The sequence below is a fragment of the Schistocerca gregaria genome, chromosome 6 (genome assembly GCF_023897955.1).
Source record: "Schistocerca gregaria isolate iqSchGreg1 chromosome 6, iqSchGreg1.2, whole genome shotgun sequence".
Taxonomy (NCBI): Eukaryota; Metazoa; Arthropoda; class Insecta; order Orthoptera; family Acrididae; genus Schistocerca; species Schistocerca gregaria.
The window spans coordinates 221982976-222001920 of NC_064925.1; the positions used below are offsets into that span (position 1 = coordinate 221982976).

Here is an 18945-nt window from a genome sequence, read left to right on the forward strand (position 1 = left end):
CTAAAACATCTGAGCAACTTAAAGTAAGCTAAGGTGTCAACTAATGCTACAATGCTACAATGATGTGATTTGATAACGGTAAGAACACTGTGTAAATGCTTGTGACTAGTCATGATGTCTTTATTCGAATGAACCAATAGTTACTACCAGCCACCATGCCGAGTAGAGCTTGTAGCAGCAAGAGATACTGCATGAATTGTTCTGACTTTTACTGATGTACCATTTCCACACAGTGTTTGTAAGCACTAATTGATGGCCATTATAATATGAGAATTACATCATTTTACGTCAATTACATCATTTTTTTCATCAAGAATATTTTTTCATAAAGTGTAAATTGTGTGAAAATTATAAATATGTTGATGCAAAATTTGGTGTGAATTAACATTGTGGACATAGTAAATTTGACAAGAGCAATAAAAATGTCATAAATGATGGGAAACGCTTATTCTGGAACATAAAAGCGGAGTTTTACTGTATTTTTGTGGGCCACAAATTCGGCAACTGTGAAGGACCCTGTGTTTGATCACATTTTGGAGGGGAAAGAAAAGGAAGTTAGTAAAGCCTTCATGGATTTTTAGGTAACAAAAGAGACAGTAACAATTCTTAGTTGATGGTAGTACTCCTGCAAAAGTACCATCAACTTGGATCTATCATGTCCCTAAGGTGCATTTCCTCCACTCACATCTAGACTTTTTCCCTCCTTGTTGTGAAGCTGTCAGTGATGAACATGGGGAAAGGTGCCACCCAGAAATTACTGTAATGGGGCAGATATATCACAGCCATTAGAATGATCCAAAGCTTTCAGATTACTGCTGGTCTCTGTATCGGGATGCTCCGGAACTCACAAGAGGAAAGTCAAAAGAAAACGAGCTCATGAAGCCACCATATGATTCTCTTCAGATACAACCACCTACCATATACTTCAACTGAACTTCCGATGTTGTTGACCTATTTAGTTAAAATATATTATTTCCTCTTAATACACTAGAATATAATATTTCCACCTATTGTCGATCACAGAAAGTAGAGCTAATAAACTTCTTTGTTTGAAACAACGAACTCCAGGTAGGAATATCAACAATGTAAAAAAAAAAAAAAAAAATATGTTTTCCAACATTGTTAATTTTTTTGTCATATCCCCCACACACACACACACACATTCAAAATAAGTGAGATTTCACTCATTAAATGAAAGAAACACTTGAAAATATTTTTTATGTTGGCTAGTATTATTAACTGACATGGCACAAACATAGTAGTACAAAGATAGTGGCTGCATGCAATCACACCCTTATGTTTCTACTGTGTAACAGCCAATTGCTAGTGCCAATATAATGTTCCTATGTACATTCAATTCTTAGCTATATGACTTTACTAGGGATCAAATACACAAAAAATGGCTAAAGTTTTCAAACAGCTGAGAAGTGCCATACGAAAAATAATTACTAGTATAACAGTAGTCAAATGAAAACAAAACAGATGAAAAGAAGTAAATTGTTTATCACTTCATAAGTAATCACTATAACTGGTAATACTTTTACCCCACTGTGAGACAGGGCAGTCAGTGCCCTTTTGGGAAAATGTTTGTGGTTGCCTATGGAACCATGACTGTAGCCAAGCGTCCACCTCTTCATCCAAAGCAGATCAGGGCCACATGTATCCTTCTTCAGGGCTCCAAAAATATGACTGTATGCAGAATGTATAAGGGCTTCCTAGCAAAACTTCTGCAGCATACTTGAAACAAACTGGGCAACACATGGACGAGCCCATGTGTTTCAAATGCACTGCAGAAGTTTCGCTAGGAAGCCCTTAGATCTCCTCCATACAGTCCCGACCTCTCCCAATGCAGTTACTATATTTTTGTAGCGTTGAAGAAAGACTTTTGTGGTCATAGATTTGCTATGGATGAAGAGATGCTGGCTGGATATAATTGTGGTTTCATACATAACAGCAAACATTTTTCCATGAAAGCACTGATCACATTGTCCCACAACGGGATAAATGTGTTAACAGTTATGGAAATCACTTTTGAAATAATAAACAGTTTACTTACTTTTTTTCTGTCTGTCTCATTTTCATCTGGCTGCCCCTTGGGCTAATTTCAAGAGAAGATTTTAAAAAATTGGGGATTTTTACTGCCACATGTGTTCATTTCCCAATCTGTTGTGCATGTGAGGACAACAGTATTAGGTAAGACACAAACAGTTTTACACACAATCATGGAACAGGAATCAGCTTTGATTTATCAATGAGAAACAGCATTTGCTGTTAGGGGTCAGAATTGTACAGGTGTACCTCTTAAGTAATGCATATTATGCAGTTAAAGATTACTTAGAGAACACAGAGGGGAGAGGGAGAGGGCATGTGTTGGTAAGGAGTAGCAGGAGAGATGGTCATTAATGCATAAAATACTAAAAATGTCCCACCATTTTTCTATGGAAATCACTTTTGAAATAATAAACAGTTTACTTACTTTTTTTCTGTCTGTCTCATTTTCATCTGGCTGCCCCTTGGGCTAATTTCAAGAGAAGATTTTAAAAAATTGGGGATTTTTACTGCCACATGTGTTCATTTCCCAATCTGTTGTGCATGTGAGGACAACAGTATTAGGTAAGACACAAACAGTTTTACACACAATCATGGAACAGGAATCAGCTTTGATTTATCAATGAGAAACAGCATTTGCTGTTAGGGGTCAGAATTGTACAGGTGTACCTCTTAAGTAATGCATATTATGCAGTTAAAGATTACTTAGAGAACACAGAGGGGAGAGGGAGAGGGCATGTGTTGGTAAGGAGTAGCAGGAGAGATGGTCATTAATGCATAAAATACTAAAAATGTCCCACCATTTTTCTACTTTTAATATCTCATTCATTATGAGTTGATGCCAAGTTTTTCAGAGAGGCAGAATGGAAGACTAGAAGATGTAACAGATACACAGCAGCATAGTAGTAGCCCTAAAGTGATCAGAAAGTGTGCGCGGTGTATGCAGTGAAAAGAGTGGAGAAACTTAACTGACACTGTATAATTTATATTTCATTTTATTCAGCTAACTTTTCCCATACATGTATGCAAACAAGAGTATTGTACATTACGCATAACCAAAGGAGACAGAAGATTAGATGGGCAGACTGGATAATCAAATTGTTGACAAAAGAAATTTATGAGAACTTGACTATAAGAAATGACTAGTTGATAGCACATATTTGGAGGCACCAGTTAATTGTCAGTTTGGTAATGGGAGTGAGCATGTGAGGTAAAAACTGTAAAGGGATGCATATGGTAAACAGGATCAAATGGATGTAGGTCACATTAGTTATGCAGAGATGGAGACATGCTCCCTAGCATTGAGTGCTGCATTAGATCAGCCTTCAGACTGAAAACAACGACGATGATGATGACAACACAGACAACGACACATACGACTAAACTTTTCGTTGTATAAGGCTGACAAATCATCTATCAATGTAAAATGATATTTGAATGAATACATTACTACTACTGTGGTGGTACAATGAATGGTAGAAGTCTAATGAAGCTATTCACTAGATTTCAAGGTATAAGAATAGACTGAGACAATGACCACATGGAAAGGAGATACTTGACATAAGAAAACACACAAGGAGCAAAATGGATACATTTGGCTGAAGACTGTATTATGTGCAGTAATCTGGAGGAGGCCTTTAGCCAGCAGTGGTTGTGAAATGACTGACTGACTGATGATCGACATGCGGAAACTGAGATGCATAAACCACATGCCTTTCTTTTTTTAATGCATTCTACTGAATTCTTATTATCTAATATCCAGGTATTATATTATGAGATTAAAATTTCTTTAATTTGAGAGTACATAGGCTTATGCAGGCCACTTCTATGTTGCATCCTTCACAAACTGTTTACATTAGCAGTTCATGTTCTGAATAAAGGGCACATAACAATGAAGGAAAGGCAAGGTTGGAGTGTTGATTGTGAACATGTCTAAAGCTGTAACTCAAATCACCTGACCAGACGAACATCAATTGAGAAGCCTAGAATCCTGTGACTGTTCACGACAACAATCTTACAATTCACTGGAAATTAGTTACAAAAACCAAACATGGCTTTCATACACATTTATATCCAATTTCAGTAAGCAGCCATATCACTGTCTGTTTTGCTTAATGAAACACAACAAATGCCATTATTTCTTAAACATGAGAGAACCTAGTCATTCATAAACATAAGAGGGGGAACCTAGTCATTCATAAACATGAGAGAGAGAACCTACGGTGTGTAAACTTTTAGATGGCAGACCTCTCCCAAGTCCTGAATCGGTAGAAGTCAATAAACGTCGGGACGCTTCGGTAGGCACGCAGTTTCGACTGCTGCCAACATTACGTAGCTGACTGTGTTGTACAAGGTAGCCATTGTCGTCGGCTTCATTATTGTTTTGCGCTGTACTGTTCTGCGTGTTTTTATTGTGCAGTTGTGATAAACATTATCAAAATGAGTGAAGAGGCAGTTGCTGGCCCATCTCAGGAGTCGCCAACAACCCCTACCGGTAGGACTACCGTTAGAAGGAAACCAGTATTACGTAGTGATGCTTGCAAAATTATATTGCGTGTGATTGAATGCTACGAAAGGGAAAGGGAGCAGAACAATTGCTTCACCCCACTTACAAATCTTCAGTGAGAGCTGCTACATACACAAGACAAAGCATGCGTAGCATTGGATTCCAAGAATCATCCTGGCGTATCACCACAAACGCCTGGCAAGAAACCACATTCCATTTCAGATATTTTGTTCGCGATCACTTTGAAGGAGCCCCCTATTTCGTCTGAATTACATTATATTTCATTTTCCCTTGCTACCGTATTGCTTTGTATGGAAATACCACTGGTTACTGTATTATTTCAAAACACATTCATATTACAGTACATTTCCAAATTAAAAACAATACATGCAGTGCAGTAGGCATTTTCTTATAAATCTTTCTCTTTTAACTTAGGAATAGAAGTGGAGAAATTGAAGTAATGATCAATGATTTCAACCAGCATGTCATTTGCGACATGATAGTGGAATTTTATTCAGTGCGGAAGATTGTGCCAAGCCTGCAAACACTGCTTCCTGTTTTGCACGACAAAATAGGCTGGAAGTGGAGTATTGTCTCTCTGAGAAAAGTATTTTTGTCTATAGGATTCATATGGCGTAAGGTGGAAAACAAGAGGAATGTGTTGTTAGAACGTCCAGACATTGTACACGGGCGATTTAGTTTCCTTGTTGACATGAAGAACTTCAGGGAAGCAGGCAGAGAAATATTTTATCTCGATGAGTCGTGGATCAATAATAACTTAACGTTTAATAAATGTTGGCAGAGGAAGGGTGACTTATGTGAAGAGAGTGTCCTTGGTGTCACTGCATGGGGGAAGTCATCGAGAAGATTGATAGTTACAAGTGTCGGATCCAAGAATGGGTTCGTCAAGGAAGGGCAACTTATGTTCTGGGCAAAGCCGACAAAGGGCGATTATCACGGTCAGATAAATTTGGCAAACTTTGAGAAGTGGTTCGGAGAGAAGGTACTGCCAAATCTCCCGCCTAATTCAGTAATTGTTATGGATAACGCTCCTTACCATAACAGGCAAAAAGAGAGAACTCCAATGCAGAAATATCCCCCGTGATGAGAGTACGAGGAAGGACGAGTTGTATGCAAAAGTACGAGCAAATAAGCCAGCTGAGAAGTCTCTTGCTGTAAACCTGTTGGCTGAAAGCAAAGGCCACCAGGTCATTCGCTCGCCACCTTACAACTGTGACTTAAACGCAATAGAATTAGCATGAGCGAAGATAAAAAGGCATGTTAGGGAGCACAACATATCAGGGGACTTGGCTGCCACAAACATGCTGAATCTTGTGGACGCAGCTTTCCAGTCGGTTACTGCCAATGATTGGAAGGGATATTGCAAAAAAGTTAAAGAAACAGAAGAAGAATATTGGGCATGTGATGGTGTCATCGAAATTGCTGTGGACGAAATTATCATTAACACAGCCACATCAGATGTAAGTGAGGAAGACACAGACACACAAACGGAAGACAGTGACAGTGAAAGCGATTGATCACATGGCGTGAAATGTTTTTACAAAAGATCACAGCTTGAATAAATAACAAAAACCATCCCCTATTAGTTTGCTGTAAATTGTATTTCTGTTCTATTTTAATCAAACACAGGAACGAAACATAGTGACAGTGAAAGCGGTGGACCACATGGCTTTAAATGTTTTTTACAAAAGTATGACATCTCGAATAAATACGAGAAACAATCTGCCAATCATTGCGTCATAAATTTTATTTCTATTTCAGACTGTTTTCTTTCCTTGCGACAAGCGTACTTCATTGCTGCAGTTAAGATATTTATTAAACACTAGCTGTACGCCCGTGCTTCACAACGGAAGAAATCTCGAAAAGTTGTTGACCGATTGATTTAAAATTTTGGCACAACGTTTTTTAGGAATACGCCTGTGGTTTTACATACTTCTTTAACACGTTTGCGAATAGTGTTAGTAGAAAGAAATAACAGAACAAAACATCATGCATGACACGGCACTTTCACGCAACTCGATGTTTACCACGTTATATCTCCTGAGTTATATGGCGTAAAGAGACATAAATTTGCCGGCGCATTTACTGATATATGTGGATACTGTAAGCAAAATATGTTGCGATTAGAGTTAATAGTAACGAAATACTACATTAAAACGTCATGCCTAATGTAGTAAGCGACAACCTTTTTTCTTTCTATTATTTTGTGGGGGGTGTCAGCAAGAAAAATTTTCGTAAAGGTTTGAAATTGTATGTAACGTTTCTTGCTAGTCGCTAAGTGCTCTCATTCTCAAATAGTGGATGCATAAATCTGGGTATTTTCCCGCGATGGAATCTCATTGTTTATGACGTCATATCCCCTCAAGAATGGCTGTTTTTTGTGTTAGGAACCTTCATGGGCGTACTGAGAACAAATCACCAAAATTTCATGAATGGTTTGGGAACACACAGAAGACAGACATACATTACATACATTCATTTTTATATATAGAGATTGACAGTTACGTTATACTATATGACCTGTTTAAGTATATTCAAATTTTATAATTAATAGTTTTAAAAAAATAATAACAATTCGAGCACTGTGAATTGATCCAGGGTCCGCTGCATGACAAGCCTTTACCTAATCAATTGCGCTATGCATGCTACAGTGACCTAACTGTTGAAACATTGTCCATTACTCTTTTTGGGCGTTCGGAGAACAATTCACCAAAGTTTCATTGCAATCGGATGAATAGTTTGTGAGCGTATAGTAGACAAACGTACATACATTCATTTTTATATATATGGATTTCAATGTACATGACAATTTCAGTTTCATTTACGAACAACATTTAAAGCGAGTTTTACTTACAAGCCTTACGCCTGATTTTATGTAAGCATGACGTGCAATTTGTGGTGCCAGCACTGCAAGTGGTAGGCGTGCCTTGTGCTCCCCCCGCCAATGGCTCCTCTACCCTTGCTAGCCAGCCAATGCTTGCTTCCTCCTTTCCCCGCACTCCCCTCACAACTCTGCCGTCTTACAGTTAACACACAGTAGTCATATTTCAACAGGCTGCACATTACCAACTGCTTCATGATCACCTATATAACATCATACTAGAAAGCTTCTGTCTATAGTCTGCTAGACTTACTTACAGAAGGAGGAGGGGGGGACACTGCTCTGGCAAAATACTATTAAATTATCAGATTTCTTATGCGATGCCAATGCCCTAAACATTCAAGTTCTAATTAATTATGTATATTATCTCACTGAAAATGTTGCAATTTGACAGAGTTATAGAGCCTTAAGGGTTGCAAAGGCAGTGATTTATCTAAAATTTTGGTGTTTATACTACATGTAAATATTTTACAAATTGTAAATTATAATTACAATGCTAATGGAAATTCTAGGATGGCAACAACAGGTAGAAATGAAGAAGGGCAACCACCAAGCTGCAGATGACAGCAGGGTGGCACACCCATGTAACAAATAAGCACCACCGATCAATCATCCTGAGGATGTAATTATAATTCCTGTATGTAACTGATGATTGGTGCAAAATTCCAATTAGCAATGTGTCATTAAAATTACTATTGTTTCACTGTCAGCAGGCAATATGTTGTTATAAATCTGAATGCTAATGCACTTCTATCAATAAGATGTTAATGCCAACAATGTACACACATCAAAAAAAGTTTTGCATCATCTCAGTTCCAAGAGTTCCAAAACTTTTACAGAAATTGGAATAGAGATCAACATAAACTTCATTTCCGCCCTTTTTATTGTTCATGAAAACCACACGTTGCATGTTGTACCACCATACAGCGAGACCTTCAGAGCTGGTGGTGCAGATTGCTGTACACACTGGTACCTCTAACATCCAGTAGCCCGTCCTCTTGCATTGATGCATGCCTGTATTCGTCGTGGCATACTATCCACAAGTTCATCAGCGGGTCACCGTAAACAGCTCTTTTCTATCCATCCTGGGCATGTTCGTTAGGGTTCATGTCTGGAAAACATGCTGGCCACTCTAGTCACGTGATGTCGTTAACCTGAAGGAAGACATTCACAAGATGTGCATAATGGGGGCACGAATTGTTGTCCATGAAGACGATTGCCTCGGCAATATGCTTGCACTGTTGGTCATAGGATGGCATTCATGTATCATACAGATATTATGGTGCCTTCCATGATCACCAGCAGCAGCCCCATGTAATACTCCCCTGAACAACAGCGAACCTCCACCTTGCTGCATTCGCTGGACAATGTGTCTAAGGAGTTCAGCCTGACTATGTTGCCTCCAAACATGTCTCAGACGATTGTCTAATTTAAGGAACATGCAGAACTCATCGGTGAAGAGAACACGATGCCAATCCTGAGTGGTCCGTATGACATGTTGTTGGGCCCCATTTGTACTGTGCTGCATGGTATCTTGGTTGCAAAGATGGATACTCGCCATGGACGTTGGGAGTGAAGCTGCGCATCATGCTGCCTATTGCACACAGTTTGAGTCTTAACATGACATCCTGTGGCTGCACAAAAAGCATTACTCAACATGGTGGCGTTGCAGTCAGGGTTCCTCTAAGCCATATTCCGTAGGTAGTGGTCATCCACTGCAGCAGTAGCCCTTGGGCGGCCTGAGCGAGGCATGTCATCGACAGTTCCTCTATGTCTGAACAACATCACTTTGGTTCACTCCGAGACGCCTGGCCACTTCCCTTGTTGAGAGCCCTTCCTGGCACAAAGTAACAATGTGGACGTGATCAAACCATGGTTTGACTGTCTAGGCATGGTTGAACTACGTTGATAGAAGAGCCGTGTACCTCCTTCCTGGTGGAAAGACTGGAACTGATCGTCTGTCAGACCTCCTCCGTCTAATAGGCGCTGCTCATGCATGGTTGCTTACATGTTTGGGCGTGTTTAGTGACATCTCTGAACAGTCAAAGGGGATGCGTCTGTGTCAACGTCTATCTTCAGGAGTTCTGCGAACCGGGGTGAATCAAAACTTTTTTGATGTGTGTATGTATTCATATATTTCCTTCCCATCCTGTATGGTACTTCTCTTCTAACCCAGGGTTCTGGGCAACTTTTTTGTAATTCTACCCATATCCTACACCTCACCAGCCCTTTGCCGTCATCTCTCCTCCTTCCCCTTAAACTTTTCTTCCAGGAAGTGGAGTCACTGGCTCTGAAAGCTTGCATATTTTCTTAACTTTTGTATGTGTTTTCTCCTCCTGGCACTTGATGAATAGATTGTCTTGTCTATCCAGTTCTATTATATAAAAAAATGAATTATTTTCACTCAAATACTCATATATGTATACTAACACATATCGCGAAGAGATTTTGCAGCAGTCCAACCCAGCTCTTTGTTAGCAAGCGAAGCATCTGCATACGATGCTGCTATGTCACCTGGTCTTCTGGGGCAGATGGTATATGGAATTTTACGACCACTTGCTTCTTCAAATGCTTTAATCACCTGAAAACAAAATGAAACAAACAATTCAAAATCCAGTTAAGAATCACAATAGAACCATACCATAACAGCAGTCCCAACAGGGAAATTAGGTTCATTATCAGCAAACTGAACAGCAGGAGTTCTGCACTCTTCTCAAACTGAACAGCAGGAGTTCTGCACTCTTCTTTTTCATGGAATCTACCTATGGATACAGCGGAAAAATCATGTGGCTCTCTGCAAAGTTATTATTCATTTATTTTATACATTCACCACTAGCAATGTATCTTCCGTGAAAAGCCCCAGCTTTATTTTCTGCATCTATCAAGTAATCGACCGTTACTCATATTGTACAGCATCTGGAAAATCCCAGTTTGAAAAGAGAATGTGGACACCTGTCAAAACTGCGGTGGTGTATCATTGTGCTCATTAACTGTTGGGTAGGTGAAAGATCTTTATAACATGTTGTCACATTAGCCAGTAGACCTGCAATATAAACTCATACACACAAGCAAATTCCAGCAAGGTAGTTGCTGGGAGTAGCAGAATCAATAGAAATTGAAATGTGTTGACCAGTTGGGCCTATGGTTTTTAGTTGCTGCTGTCTGTAACTAGATGAGGGCACACTGTTTAATGTGCCTAGAATGACAATAAATGATTTAAAAATCAGTTACACTCAACAGTTATCATTAATTCACCTTGTCACTTTTGGTTTTGTAGATTTAGTCACCCTAAACATAATGTTGTCTGTCAGCCAAAGTTGGCAGTGACCAGAAAGCAATCAATACGAGTTGATATCATTGCATTTCTATCGACTCAGCTGCTCTAGTGAGCCGCCATGCCTAGTCTTTCTAAAATATGCTGGTATAGTTCTGCAGTTCAGTTCGGTTCTGCTTCTACTACCTTCCCAGTTCTGTCTGCCATATTGTCAAGTATGAGTCATTCGTCCCTTCAGCAATATGCTAGTCATGGCTTATATGCAACAGATTAAAAAACAGTGTAGTAAAGATTTTGCCATTGTCTAGTTGGCGAACAACAGAAAGACATTGTCAAGAAACATTATATAAGAGAAGCACTCTGTTCATCAATGAGAATCAAGCTGCTGCTTCTCATTACTCATATAAACAGTCATCAGTTGTTGAAAACCTAAATAGTGTTAAAAGAAGAAATCAATAAAAAGACTGTTTTGGGAAAGGAACTGTTGAAGTTTTTGCAAAAGCTAACATCTCACTAGCAAAGCTGGAAAATCATGTCATACAGTCGTGGATTGCCGAATTCTTGAACAAAAATCTACCTTGATAGAGGAATTTGTCTGAGAAATATTTAAAAGATAAGTTATTTGCTTTTGAGAGTTGAGATTATGATGTACATTAGAAATAACAGGAGAAACTGCCCTCAGGTCTGGTGCACTAACTCTAATAGGTATGATACAGACCTGTAAGCACAACTGGAATGTCATATTACTTGCAATCTCTGTAGTGAGATGAACTGCAGTTTGAAGTCTTCTGGTTAACATTGATAGTCATACTTCAATTTCATAAACAGAATTATCAAAGTGAAAAGTACATGCCTATAATTCACATTTTTTGTGTATAACGGTTCCACTTTTTTGGGCACATATGACAATGTGGCCAGTGGTTTACTGTGCCTTGCATTTTTAAATAAGCTCCCACAAAAATTGAGAAATTCAGAAACCAGGTGCATACAACAGCAGCATACTGCATTAACAGTTCAGTGTTTCCTACCCCACTTTTCAAGATTTTTTCCCAATAATTGTCACAGACTGCACTGTAATTCACTGCATAATGTCTATGAAGTAATGGGAAATTTTAAGTTTCACAACATACAAGAAAAAACTTAAAAAAGATTATATAGTTGGCTCACTTTACAGGTACTATAAAAAAGTAATTTGTTTTCTAAATATGGTAGGGGAAACCCTGGGAAAATGTAGTAAGTATGATGCCTGGTATGATGTGTGCAAGTTGCTGCACTGTAGGGGTGACTTTAACGTAAATATGCAAAAATTGTTATGTATGCTGCCATATCTATAGCTTACTGGCATACGAGAAAATAACTGTACTTGCAAAAAATTTCAAATGTTCTCTCAAACAGAAATGCATATTCTAATCATCACTTACAAAATTCACTTCAAAGTTTCTTAAAAGTCATTACCTTCAAATTTTGCACTAAAGACAAGACACATCAGTAACGGTAAAATTTTTGCATGTTTACACTGTAGTACAGTCGCTATGATGACATGCAGCACAAAATGAAGTTGTTAAAGTCACACCTAAATCATCTTTTTTGTCCAAAGTTATGCCTAGAAACTGATGATTATTTTGTGACTACTGTCTCGCACGTTACATGATAGTTTGTTTTATTCCTATAAATTTCTTCTGACTATAGTAAATTCACCAGTGAAGTTATAGATGGAATAAAGACAAACATCCTATATGATGAAACCACAACCAGAATGGAAATTTGTGTTTTGGTTCCATAAAGTTCCCAGAATCAGCAAATACAACAAACCGTTCTCGCATAAAGGTACAGTAGATACACTAGTTGAGGACAAGGTGCCATAATTTATGATGCCATAAATGTGTTTGTAACTGATAATTCTCCAGATACTCAATTTTTGAAGTCTAAAAATATAAATTTAAAGGAAGCAAAACTTTTCTTATGATACCTGCATACTTAGTGGAACAGATAATTTCAAGAAGTAGTCTACTTGGAAAGCTATGTCTACGATTTTGTAGGCTTATTATACTGGAAGTAAGATGGCTGAAGCCGATTATCTTCTTCTGAGTTATTAATATTTCTGTTATCATCTGTTGTCAATAGTTAATAGTTATTATTTAAAGGAGATAGTTCTGCTCAAAATGACAAGCCAAGCATCACTGTAAGAATAGTGGTAATACAACATTATTTTATTCTAGTGCTAATTCTATTCCAAACACCATCAAAAATATCTTCTAAAATACTGCTATGTGTGTACCAGTGTCCACCAGCACAGTCATGAAACCACACTACAAGTCCGACTAGTGTAGTTCTACAATGAAAGAAACCAACAGATGGCAGCAATGATGGACAGTTCATCATGCTTACATTTGCAAAGTCAGTAGTGTACTAACAAAGTTATTTCACATGTAGTCTAGTCCACAGCTTATAATACATTAAAATTAAATTTCGTGTGTCCATCCAATAAAGTAATTCAAATTATATGGTTCTGATACACAGTTCAAAGATATTTACTTACAGTGAAACAAGAAGAATAACTAGTCTACCCAGTAGACATAACAAGTCTAGTGTGTAGATGTTAACATGGGCCGGGTGACACAAAAAATCAGGTTTTCAAATTCAATGCCAGAGGTTGCTTCTTATGACAAAAGAGACAGCTGGAACTGCAGAATGGTAAATTATCGAGGATTGTGGTTAAGAGTGTGATGGCAGGACATGACAATCAACAGTAGAAATGACATTCTTTGCTCGCGTGCATGTCTGCTAGTGTTTTGTTAAGAGGGATTTTTCTTTTAACTCCAATTATTTTATTTTGGAAACCATTGTTTTTAAAAATTAAGTACTGCAGCATACCTCAAGAACAGAATTCCCACGACCTGTTCCAAGGTTATAGACCTTGAATTGACCTGACAATGAAGATAAAAGCAATTTTGCAGCTGCTATATGTCCAAGAGCCAGATCTTCTATGTGAATATAATCACGGACACCTGGAATAAAACAGTTTTTTGTAATCTTGATTCCGAATATAAGGTATAGATTAGCATAAGTGTAACTCTACTCTGTCAAAATATGTAAATAAATTTTATGTAATTGTTACAAAAGTGCCATTTATACTGGTTCTAGGGAATAAGGACAAAGAGTTCGCGGAAATTATCTGTTCTACATAAAAAATTAACAACTCACAATATGAGGCATGTGATGGTATCATAATCACCACACATTTTTGAATCACTTTTTTACAATCTTAAAATACTGTTTGCTGTCGATGATTACAAATGCACCACAAAAACTGCTTCAAATTTATGTTGCATTTTAATGCTGACCTTCAAAACACTAGTTCAAAATGCACTGGATGTGCCCAAACCATTATTTAAGATTCTACACCGTCCAATAGAAAGTTGTAAAGATGTGGAAACACAGAAGAGAATTAAAGTTAGCCTACTTTAACAGTGATTACATATTACAAGCAGAACATACATGAAATATGAGGAATGCAATAAGATAAAAATTATGTTATACTTTTTTTTAGAAATTTTCAAACAGTTTTTGTCACTCTGACTGACTACACTACAAGAAAATTCTAATACTTTAATATCAGCTTTCATTCTGAGACAGCAATCCTTAGACAAGCATGCTTATTAGCTAGCATGAGGAAACAGAAGTCATGAAACCAAGTAATGTTCTAATTTACACAGATTCAACAGTATTTCACTGAAAAATACAATAAATAATATGTGAAGTACAGAAATTTGCAGTAGAACTTCATTCTTTTTACAACAAGTTGGTTAGTTAATTATTTTCATTTTGTGTTTGGCCAGTGCTAGCTCAACATTCAGAGATGTGTGACAGGGTGCAGTTTTGACGGAACATTCAGGTACCGGTGTTCTCCCTTGGAACAGAGTGCAGCCAAAATTCTTACACAAGACATAAATTTCTTTCGCAGCACACTTTTAATCTCAAACAAGACAATGAATATCTGTTACTCTCTTCTTTATTCAAGAATTCTTTGATCAAGTAGCGGCACTTGTGTGCTACTAGAAACTTTTGCCCTTTACTCTTGAATCATACTCAAAAGTTAAGGTTCATCAATAGCTACAGCTCTGCCCAGAGGACCTGGATTGGTCTCCAAATGTTCCAACAGTTCACAAAAAAACTGTTACATAGTGTTTCTTTCATTCGTCAAGACAACCTTTGGCACAACTTCTGTATTTGTAGATCATCAGGCACAGGTGAATGCACAGCTGATATGTCCAGCACATTGTTAATATTCAACTCCTTCCTTGCAATTTCTGAATGTTGTATGCCAACCAAAAACACACATTCTGGACATGGTTTTGTCATTCTAAGCCTCACACTAGTAAACAATAGTTATTGAATCCTGAAACTGGATTTTGACTTTCTTTCTCAGCACTGAGTATTGTGTATAAAATGGCAGTTGATTTCTTGAATAGAGAATTATGGTTGTTGATGTGGCACCATATGAAAAGATGCTACTTCCAACTCTCTTTATACCAGTAAAAGTTTTATTCACCAACGTGACATTTCAGACCACTTTTACACAATCTGTCGCAAAAAAGAATGTCGCATTTGGACGAGATCTTTAATGTGGCACATCAATTAAACTACACATTTACATTGCGCACAAGATATGAGAAACAGCAAATATGGAACCCTATTCCTTTTTTCATTCACAAAATAGTAACAATAACATTGAATAAATATTGAAATAAACATTCTCAGAGTTTTGTTTTACTGCCACAAAAATTTTGCAAGACATTACGTTTCCTGTGTGCTGATATGTTGACCAAGTGATGTAGATTTACAAGTTTGTGGAACTCAAGTGCAATTTGTTATTTTCGTATCTATATTCATATACTACAAAAATATACAGTTTAACTGATGCACTGCATTAAACACCTGCCCAACCACATCGATTTTAGTACAATCTGGTGCATAAAAATATCATGAATTAAGAAATCCCCATATAAAATCATCACCTGCATCCCTCTTTAAAAGTGAAGATTGCTTCATTATAGTGGGAAAATGAATTGTTGTGGTTAAACCAGCAAACTTTGAGAAAATGAAGGGATGTATACTTCAGACAGAAGTGAAGGAAACAATGAAACACACGGGGTTGCATCTTCTAATTAAGCTAACAACTTTTATGGCCTCAAAAACATGTAATGTGTGTTCACAGTTCTAGGTTCTTCTTTCAGCCATGGTATGATAATGAAATCTATTAACGCTGACTTGCAAAAAGATTCTCTTACATGTACCAAGAATGGCAAGTCTAAGTTATGAAAATGTTGTAGGAAAGTTCTAGTAAGATGTAAATACTTTAGGATTAAAGGAGACCACTCACCAAAAAGCAGAAGCATTTTGTGGCAAGAGCTCCCATAACTGTCCCAGGCTCAATATCAGGTAACCCACTGTTTTTCCACCCAACAGTTTCCCCTTCCTCCATCCTGTCATCCCCTCCCAATTCACATTCCCACATTGCCTTCAGCATGTGCCGCTTCCCTCCAGCTGCTACAACTATACCTGCTAAGCCTCTCTCCTGCGTTCCTAGCCAGCAAACAAGCCTCCCTCTGAGCTGTTACTCCCCCCCCCCCCCAATCCCTCTCCCTGCCTCTTTTACCCTCTACCCCCCTCAAGTCCCTCTCCCTACTTCTCTTAGCCTCTACCCACTCCACCTGACAGTACCCCATCACAAGCAACCCACCTGTCACAGAATAGCATTGACATGGTCAATCTTGCCGGTACCACATAGGGGCATAGGCATGCATACGAGGTCAGTTAATAAAATTCTGGAACATTCGTAATTTCGCGCTAATGGTGTGTCGGAGCGAAATGCGGCTGGCACCCCTGCACATGCCTGTGTTTAATGTGTAACTGCCAGAAGTTTCAATGTTGTATGTTTGTTTGTTATTGTTCAGTGCTCTATTGAGCAGAACACTGTGTCACACAGTTTGCGAATTTTGAGATGGCAGAGTTACAAGAGCAACACACCTGCATAAAATTTTGCGCGAAACTCAAGAAAACCTTTACAGAGACACACAAAATTATGCAGAAAGCCTATAGTGATGAGAGCTTATGCCATACTCGGTTTAAAAATGGCCAAATGGAAGTTGAAGATGACCTGCGTTCAGGACGCCCTTCAATGTCTACCAAAGATGCTCATGTCAGGAACGTCAATGAAATTGTGCATACCAATCAAAGACTGACTGTCAGAGAGACTGCAGAAGAATGTCACATTTCGGTTGGATCATGACATGAAATCCTGACACAGCATCTTGGAATCCATAGTGTTGCCACCCAGTTCATCCCTTGGTTCATGAGTCAACACCAGCCAGAAAGACAATCGCCTCCAATCTATGAAGAGCTTTTAAACTGTGCAAATGAGAATGAGATGTTCATTAACAGAATCATAACTGGTGATGAGACATGGGTCTACAGTTGTGATGATGAGACCCAAACAACGGTTTGGGGGGGGAGACACCTCAATTCAGGCCAAATGTCACAGCCACGCTGATAGTTTTCTATACTTTGAAGGATTAGTTCATCATGAGCTTGTGCCACAGGGGGAAACTGTTAATCGATGGTACTATCTGGACGAGTTGCTATGCCTGTGAGAAGGAAACGGCCTGAAATGTGGTGAGAAATCTCATGGCTCTGGCATCATGATAACGCACCTGCACATTCATCCCTGTTGGTGCATGACTATTGCACAAAAATCAAAATAACTGCGCTGCCTCATCCTCTGTACTCTCCAGACCTGGCCCTTGCGGACTTTTTTTTTATTTCCAAAGCTGACAATCCAGTTGAAAGGACAAAGATGTGTAACTATAGATGAGATAAAAGAAAATTCATAGACAGGGCTTCACTCAATACAACAAGATCCATACCAAGACTGAAGTGGAAATGGTGTTGGGAATGGTGTACCAATTTTGTAGGAGACTATTTCGAATAAGTAGAAGGTAAGTGCAGGAAAATTTGTGGAAAAGTTCCGGAATTTTTTGAATAGACCTTGTGTGTGTGTGTGTGTGTGTGTGTGTGTGTGTGTGTGTGTGTGTGTGTGTATGCGCGTGCTTATACTCTAGCTTGGCACAGGGTAATTCCGAAAGTTACCAAATTTTCTTCTTTTCCATGTGCCTGTTGACAACTCAATGCTTCTGCTTTTCAGTGAGTGGTCTCATTTAATCCTAAAGTCTCAGCTGTGTAAAATATTCTGAAGGGATACAAATACCTTCACAATTTAGTTGAAAAGCAACTTTACATGCCAGTTAGGGTACACGAACACTGTCAAATATCTGCTGCAGCGCCATAGACATTTTGTCTTTTGTGTTCAGTTTTACACTGTGCCTGGTTGTTTTCACACTATTCTGAAGTGTTGGTGAACCTGCATCATAATGTCCCAGAAGGGAACTTTTCAAAAATATTTTTGTTTTGTGGACTGATTGGATTTAATGGGTTCAACAGATAAATTTTCTTTTTTTAATCATTTAAATAAATGTGATGTCTGTTAATAGAATGTAATCAGTGGGTATATTCTCAGCTTCAACATAACAACAAAAAACAAAGCAATAAGCCCAAAATAAGAATCACATTTACGCTTAAAAAATAAGCTGTCAAAAACTAAAAACAAAATCAGCAGAAAGTAACACCAAAATTGGCATAATATAACAATAAAATTTGCAAAACGTAATGCCGAAGGCGACTATAAAAAAATATCTTCCCCCTCGACATACTACACCTGCCATATCCTCAGAAACTCCCTCCTGCCACACTACAGAACCCAGAACCTAAACAGACCGGCAACACACTTTTGAATCTATTCCCCAAAAGCCTCACTCCTACGGAAGCATTAGTCCTTTCTAAAGGCCTCATCTTCTTGCCCCCAATTCAATCATGCTAGGCTTGTTAAAGCCCACTCCTACTCCTGGTCCCTAAAGAGGAAACATTTCTTTCTAGCAACCCCACGAATCAGACTCAACATAAAACCAATACTGAACCCTGCCTTATTCAGTTTATTCCTCCATCTAACTGTACTTTCCCCACTCCCTCTGAATCATCACTTGATAACTCTCCAGAATTTTCTAAACTTAAAATGGCTCACTATTGTCCACATGGAACTTACCTACCACTAACAACACTTCCAATTTGACAGATGCCACATATTCCATACCCAGAAGG

The 18945-nt window shown here is 38.3% G+C and overlaps 1 protein-coding gene and 1 long non-coding RNA gene across 3 annotated transcripts in view; one reads left to right on the forward strand and one right to left on the reverse strand.

The window, feature by feature from the left end:
• Positions 1 to 3797, forward strand: part of LOC126277910 (uncharacterized) — a 428173-nt gene extending 424376 nt beyond the window's left edge. The window contains exon 3 of the long non-coding RNA XR_007550619.1: positions 2904 to 3797. This is a non-coding gene — a long non-coding RNA (uncharacterized LOC126277910). The remainder of the gene's footprint in view (positions 1 to 2903) is intronic.
• Positions 1 to 18945, reverse strand: part of LOC126277907 (UDP-glucose 4-epimerase) — a 97436-nt gene that overhangs the window by 15035 nt on the left and 63456 nt on the right. For both annotated transcript variants that reach the window (XM_049977475.1, XM_049977474.1), the window contains exons 6-7: positions 13606 to 13739; positions 9888 to 10038 (exon numbers count right to left, since the gene is read on the reverse strand). In XM_049977475.1, the coding sequence (XP_049833432.1) occupies positions 9888 to 10038; positions 13606 to 13739 (285 nt within the window). The remainder of the gene's footprint in view (positions 1 to 9887; positions 10039 to 13605; positions 13740 to 18945) is intronic.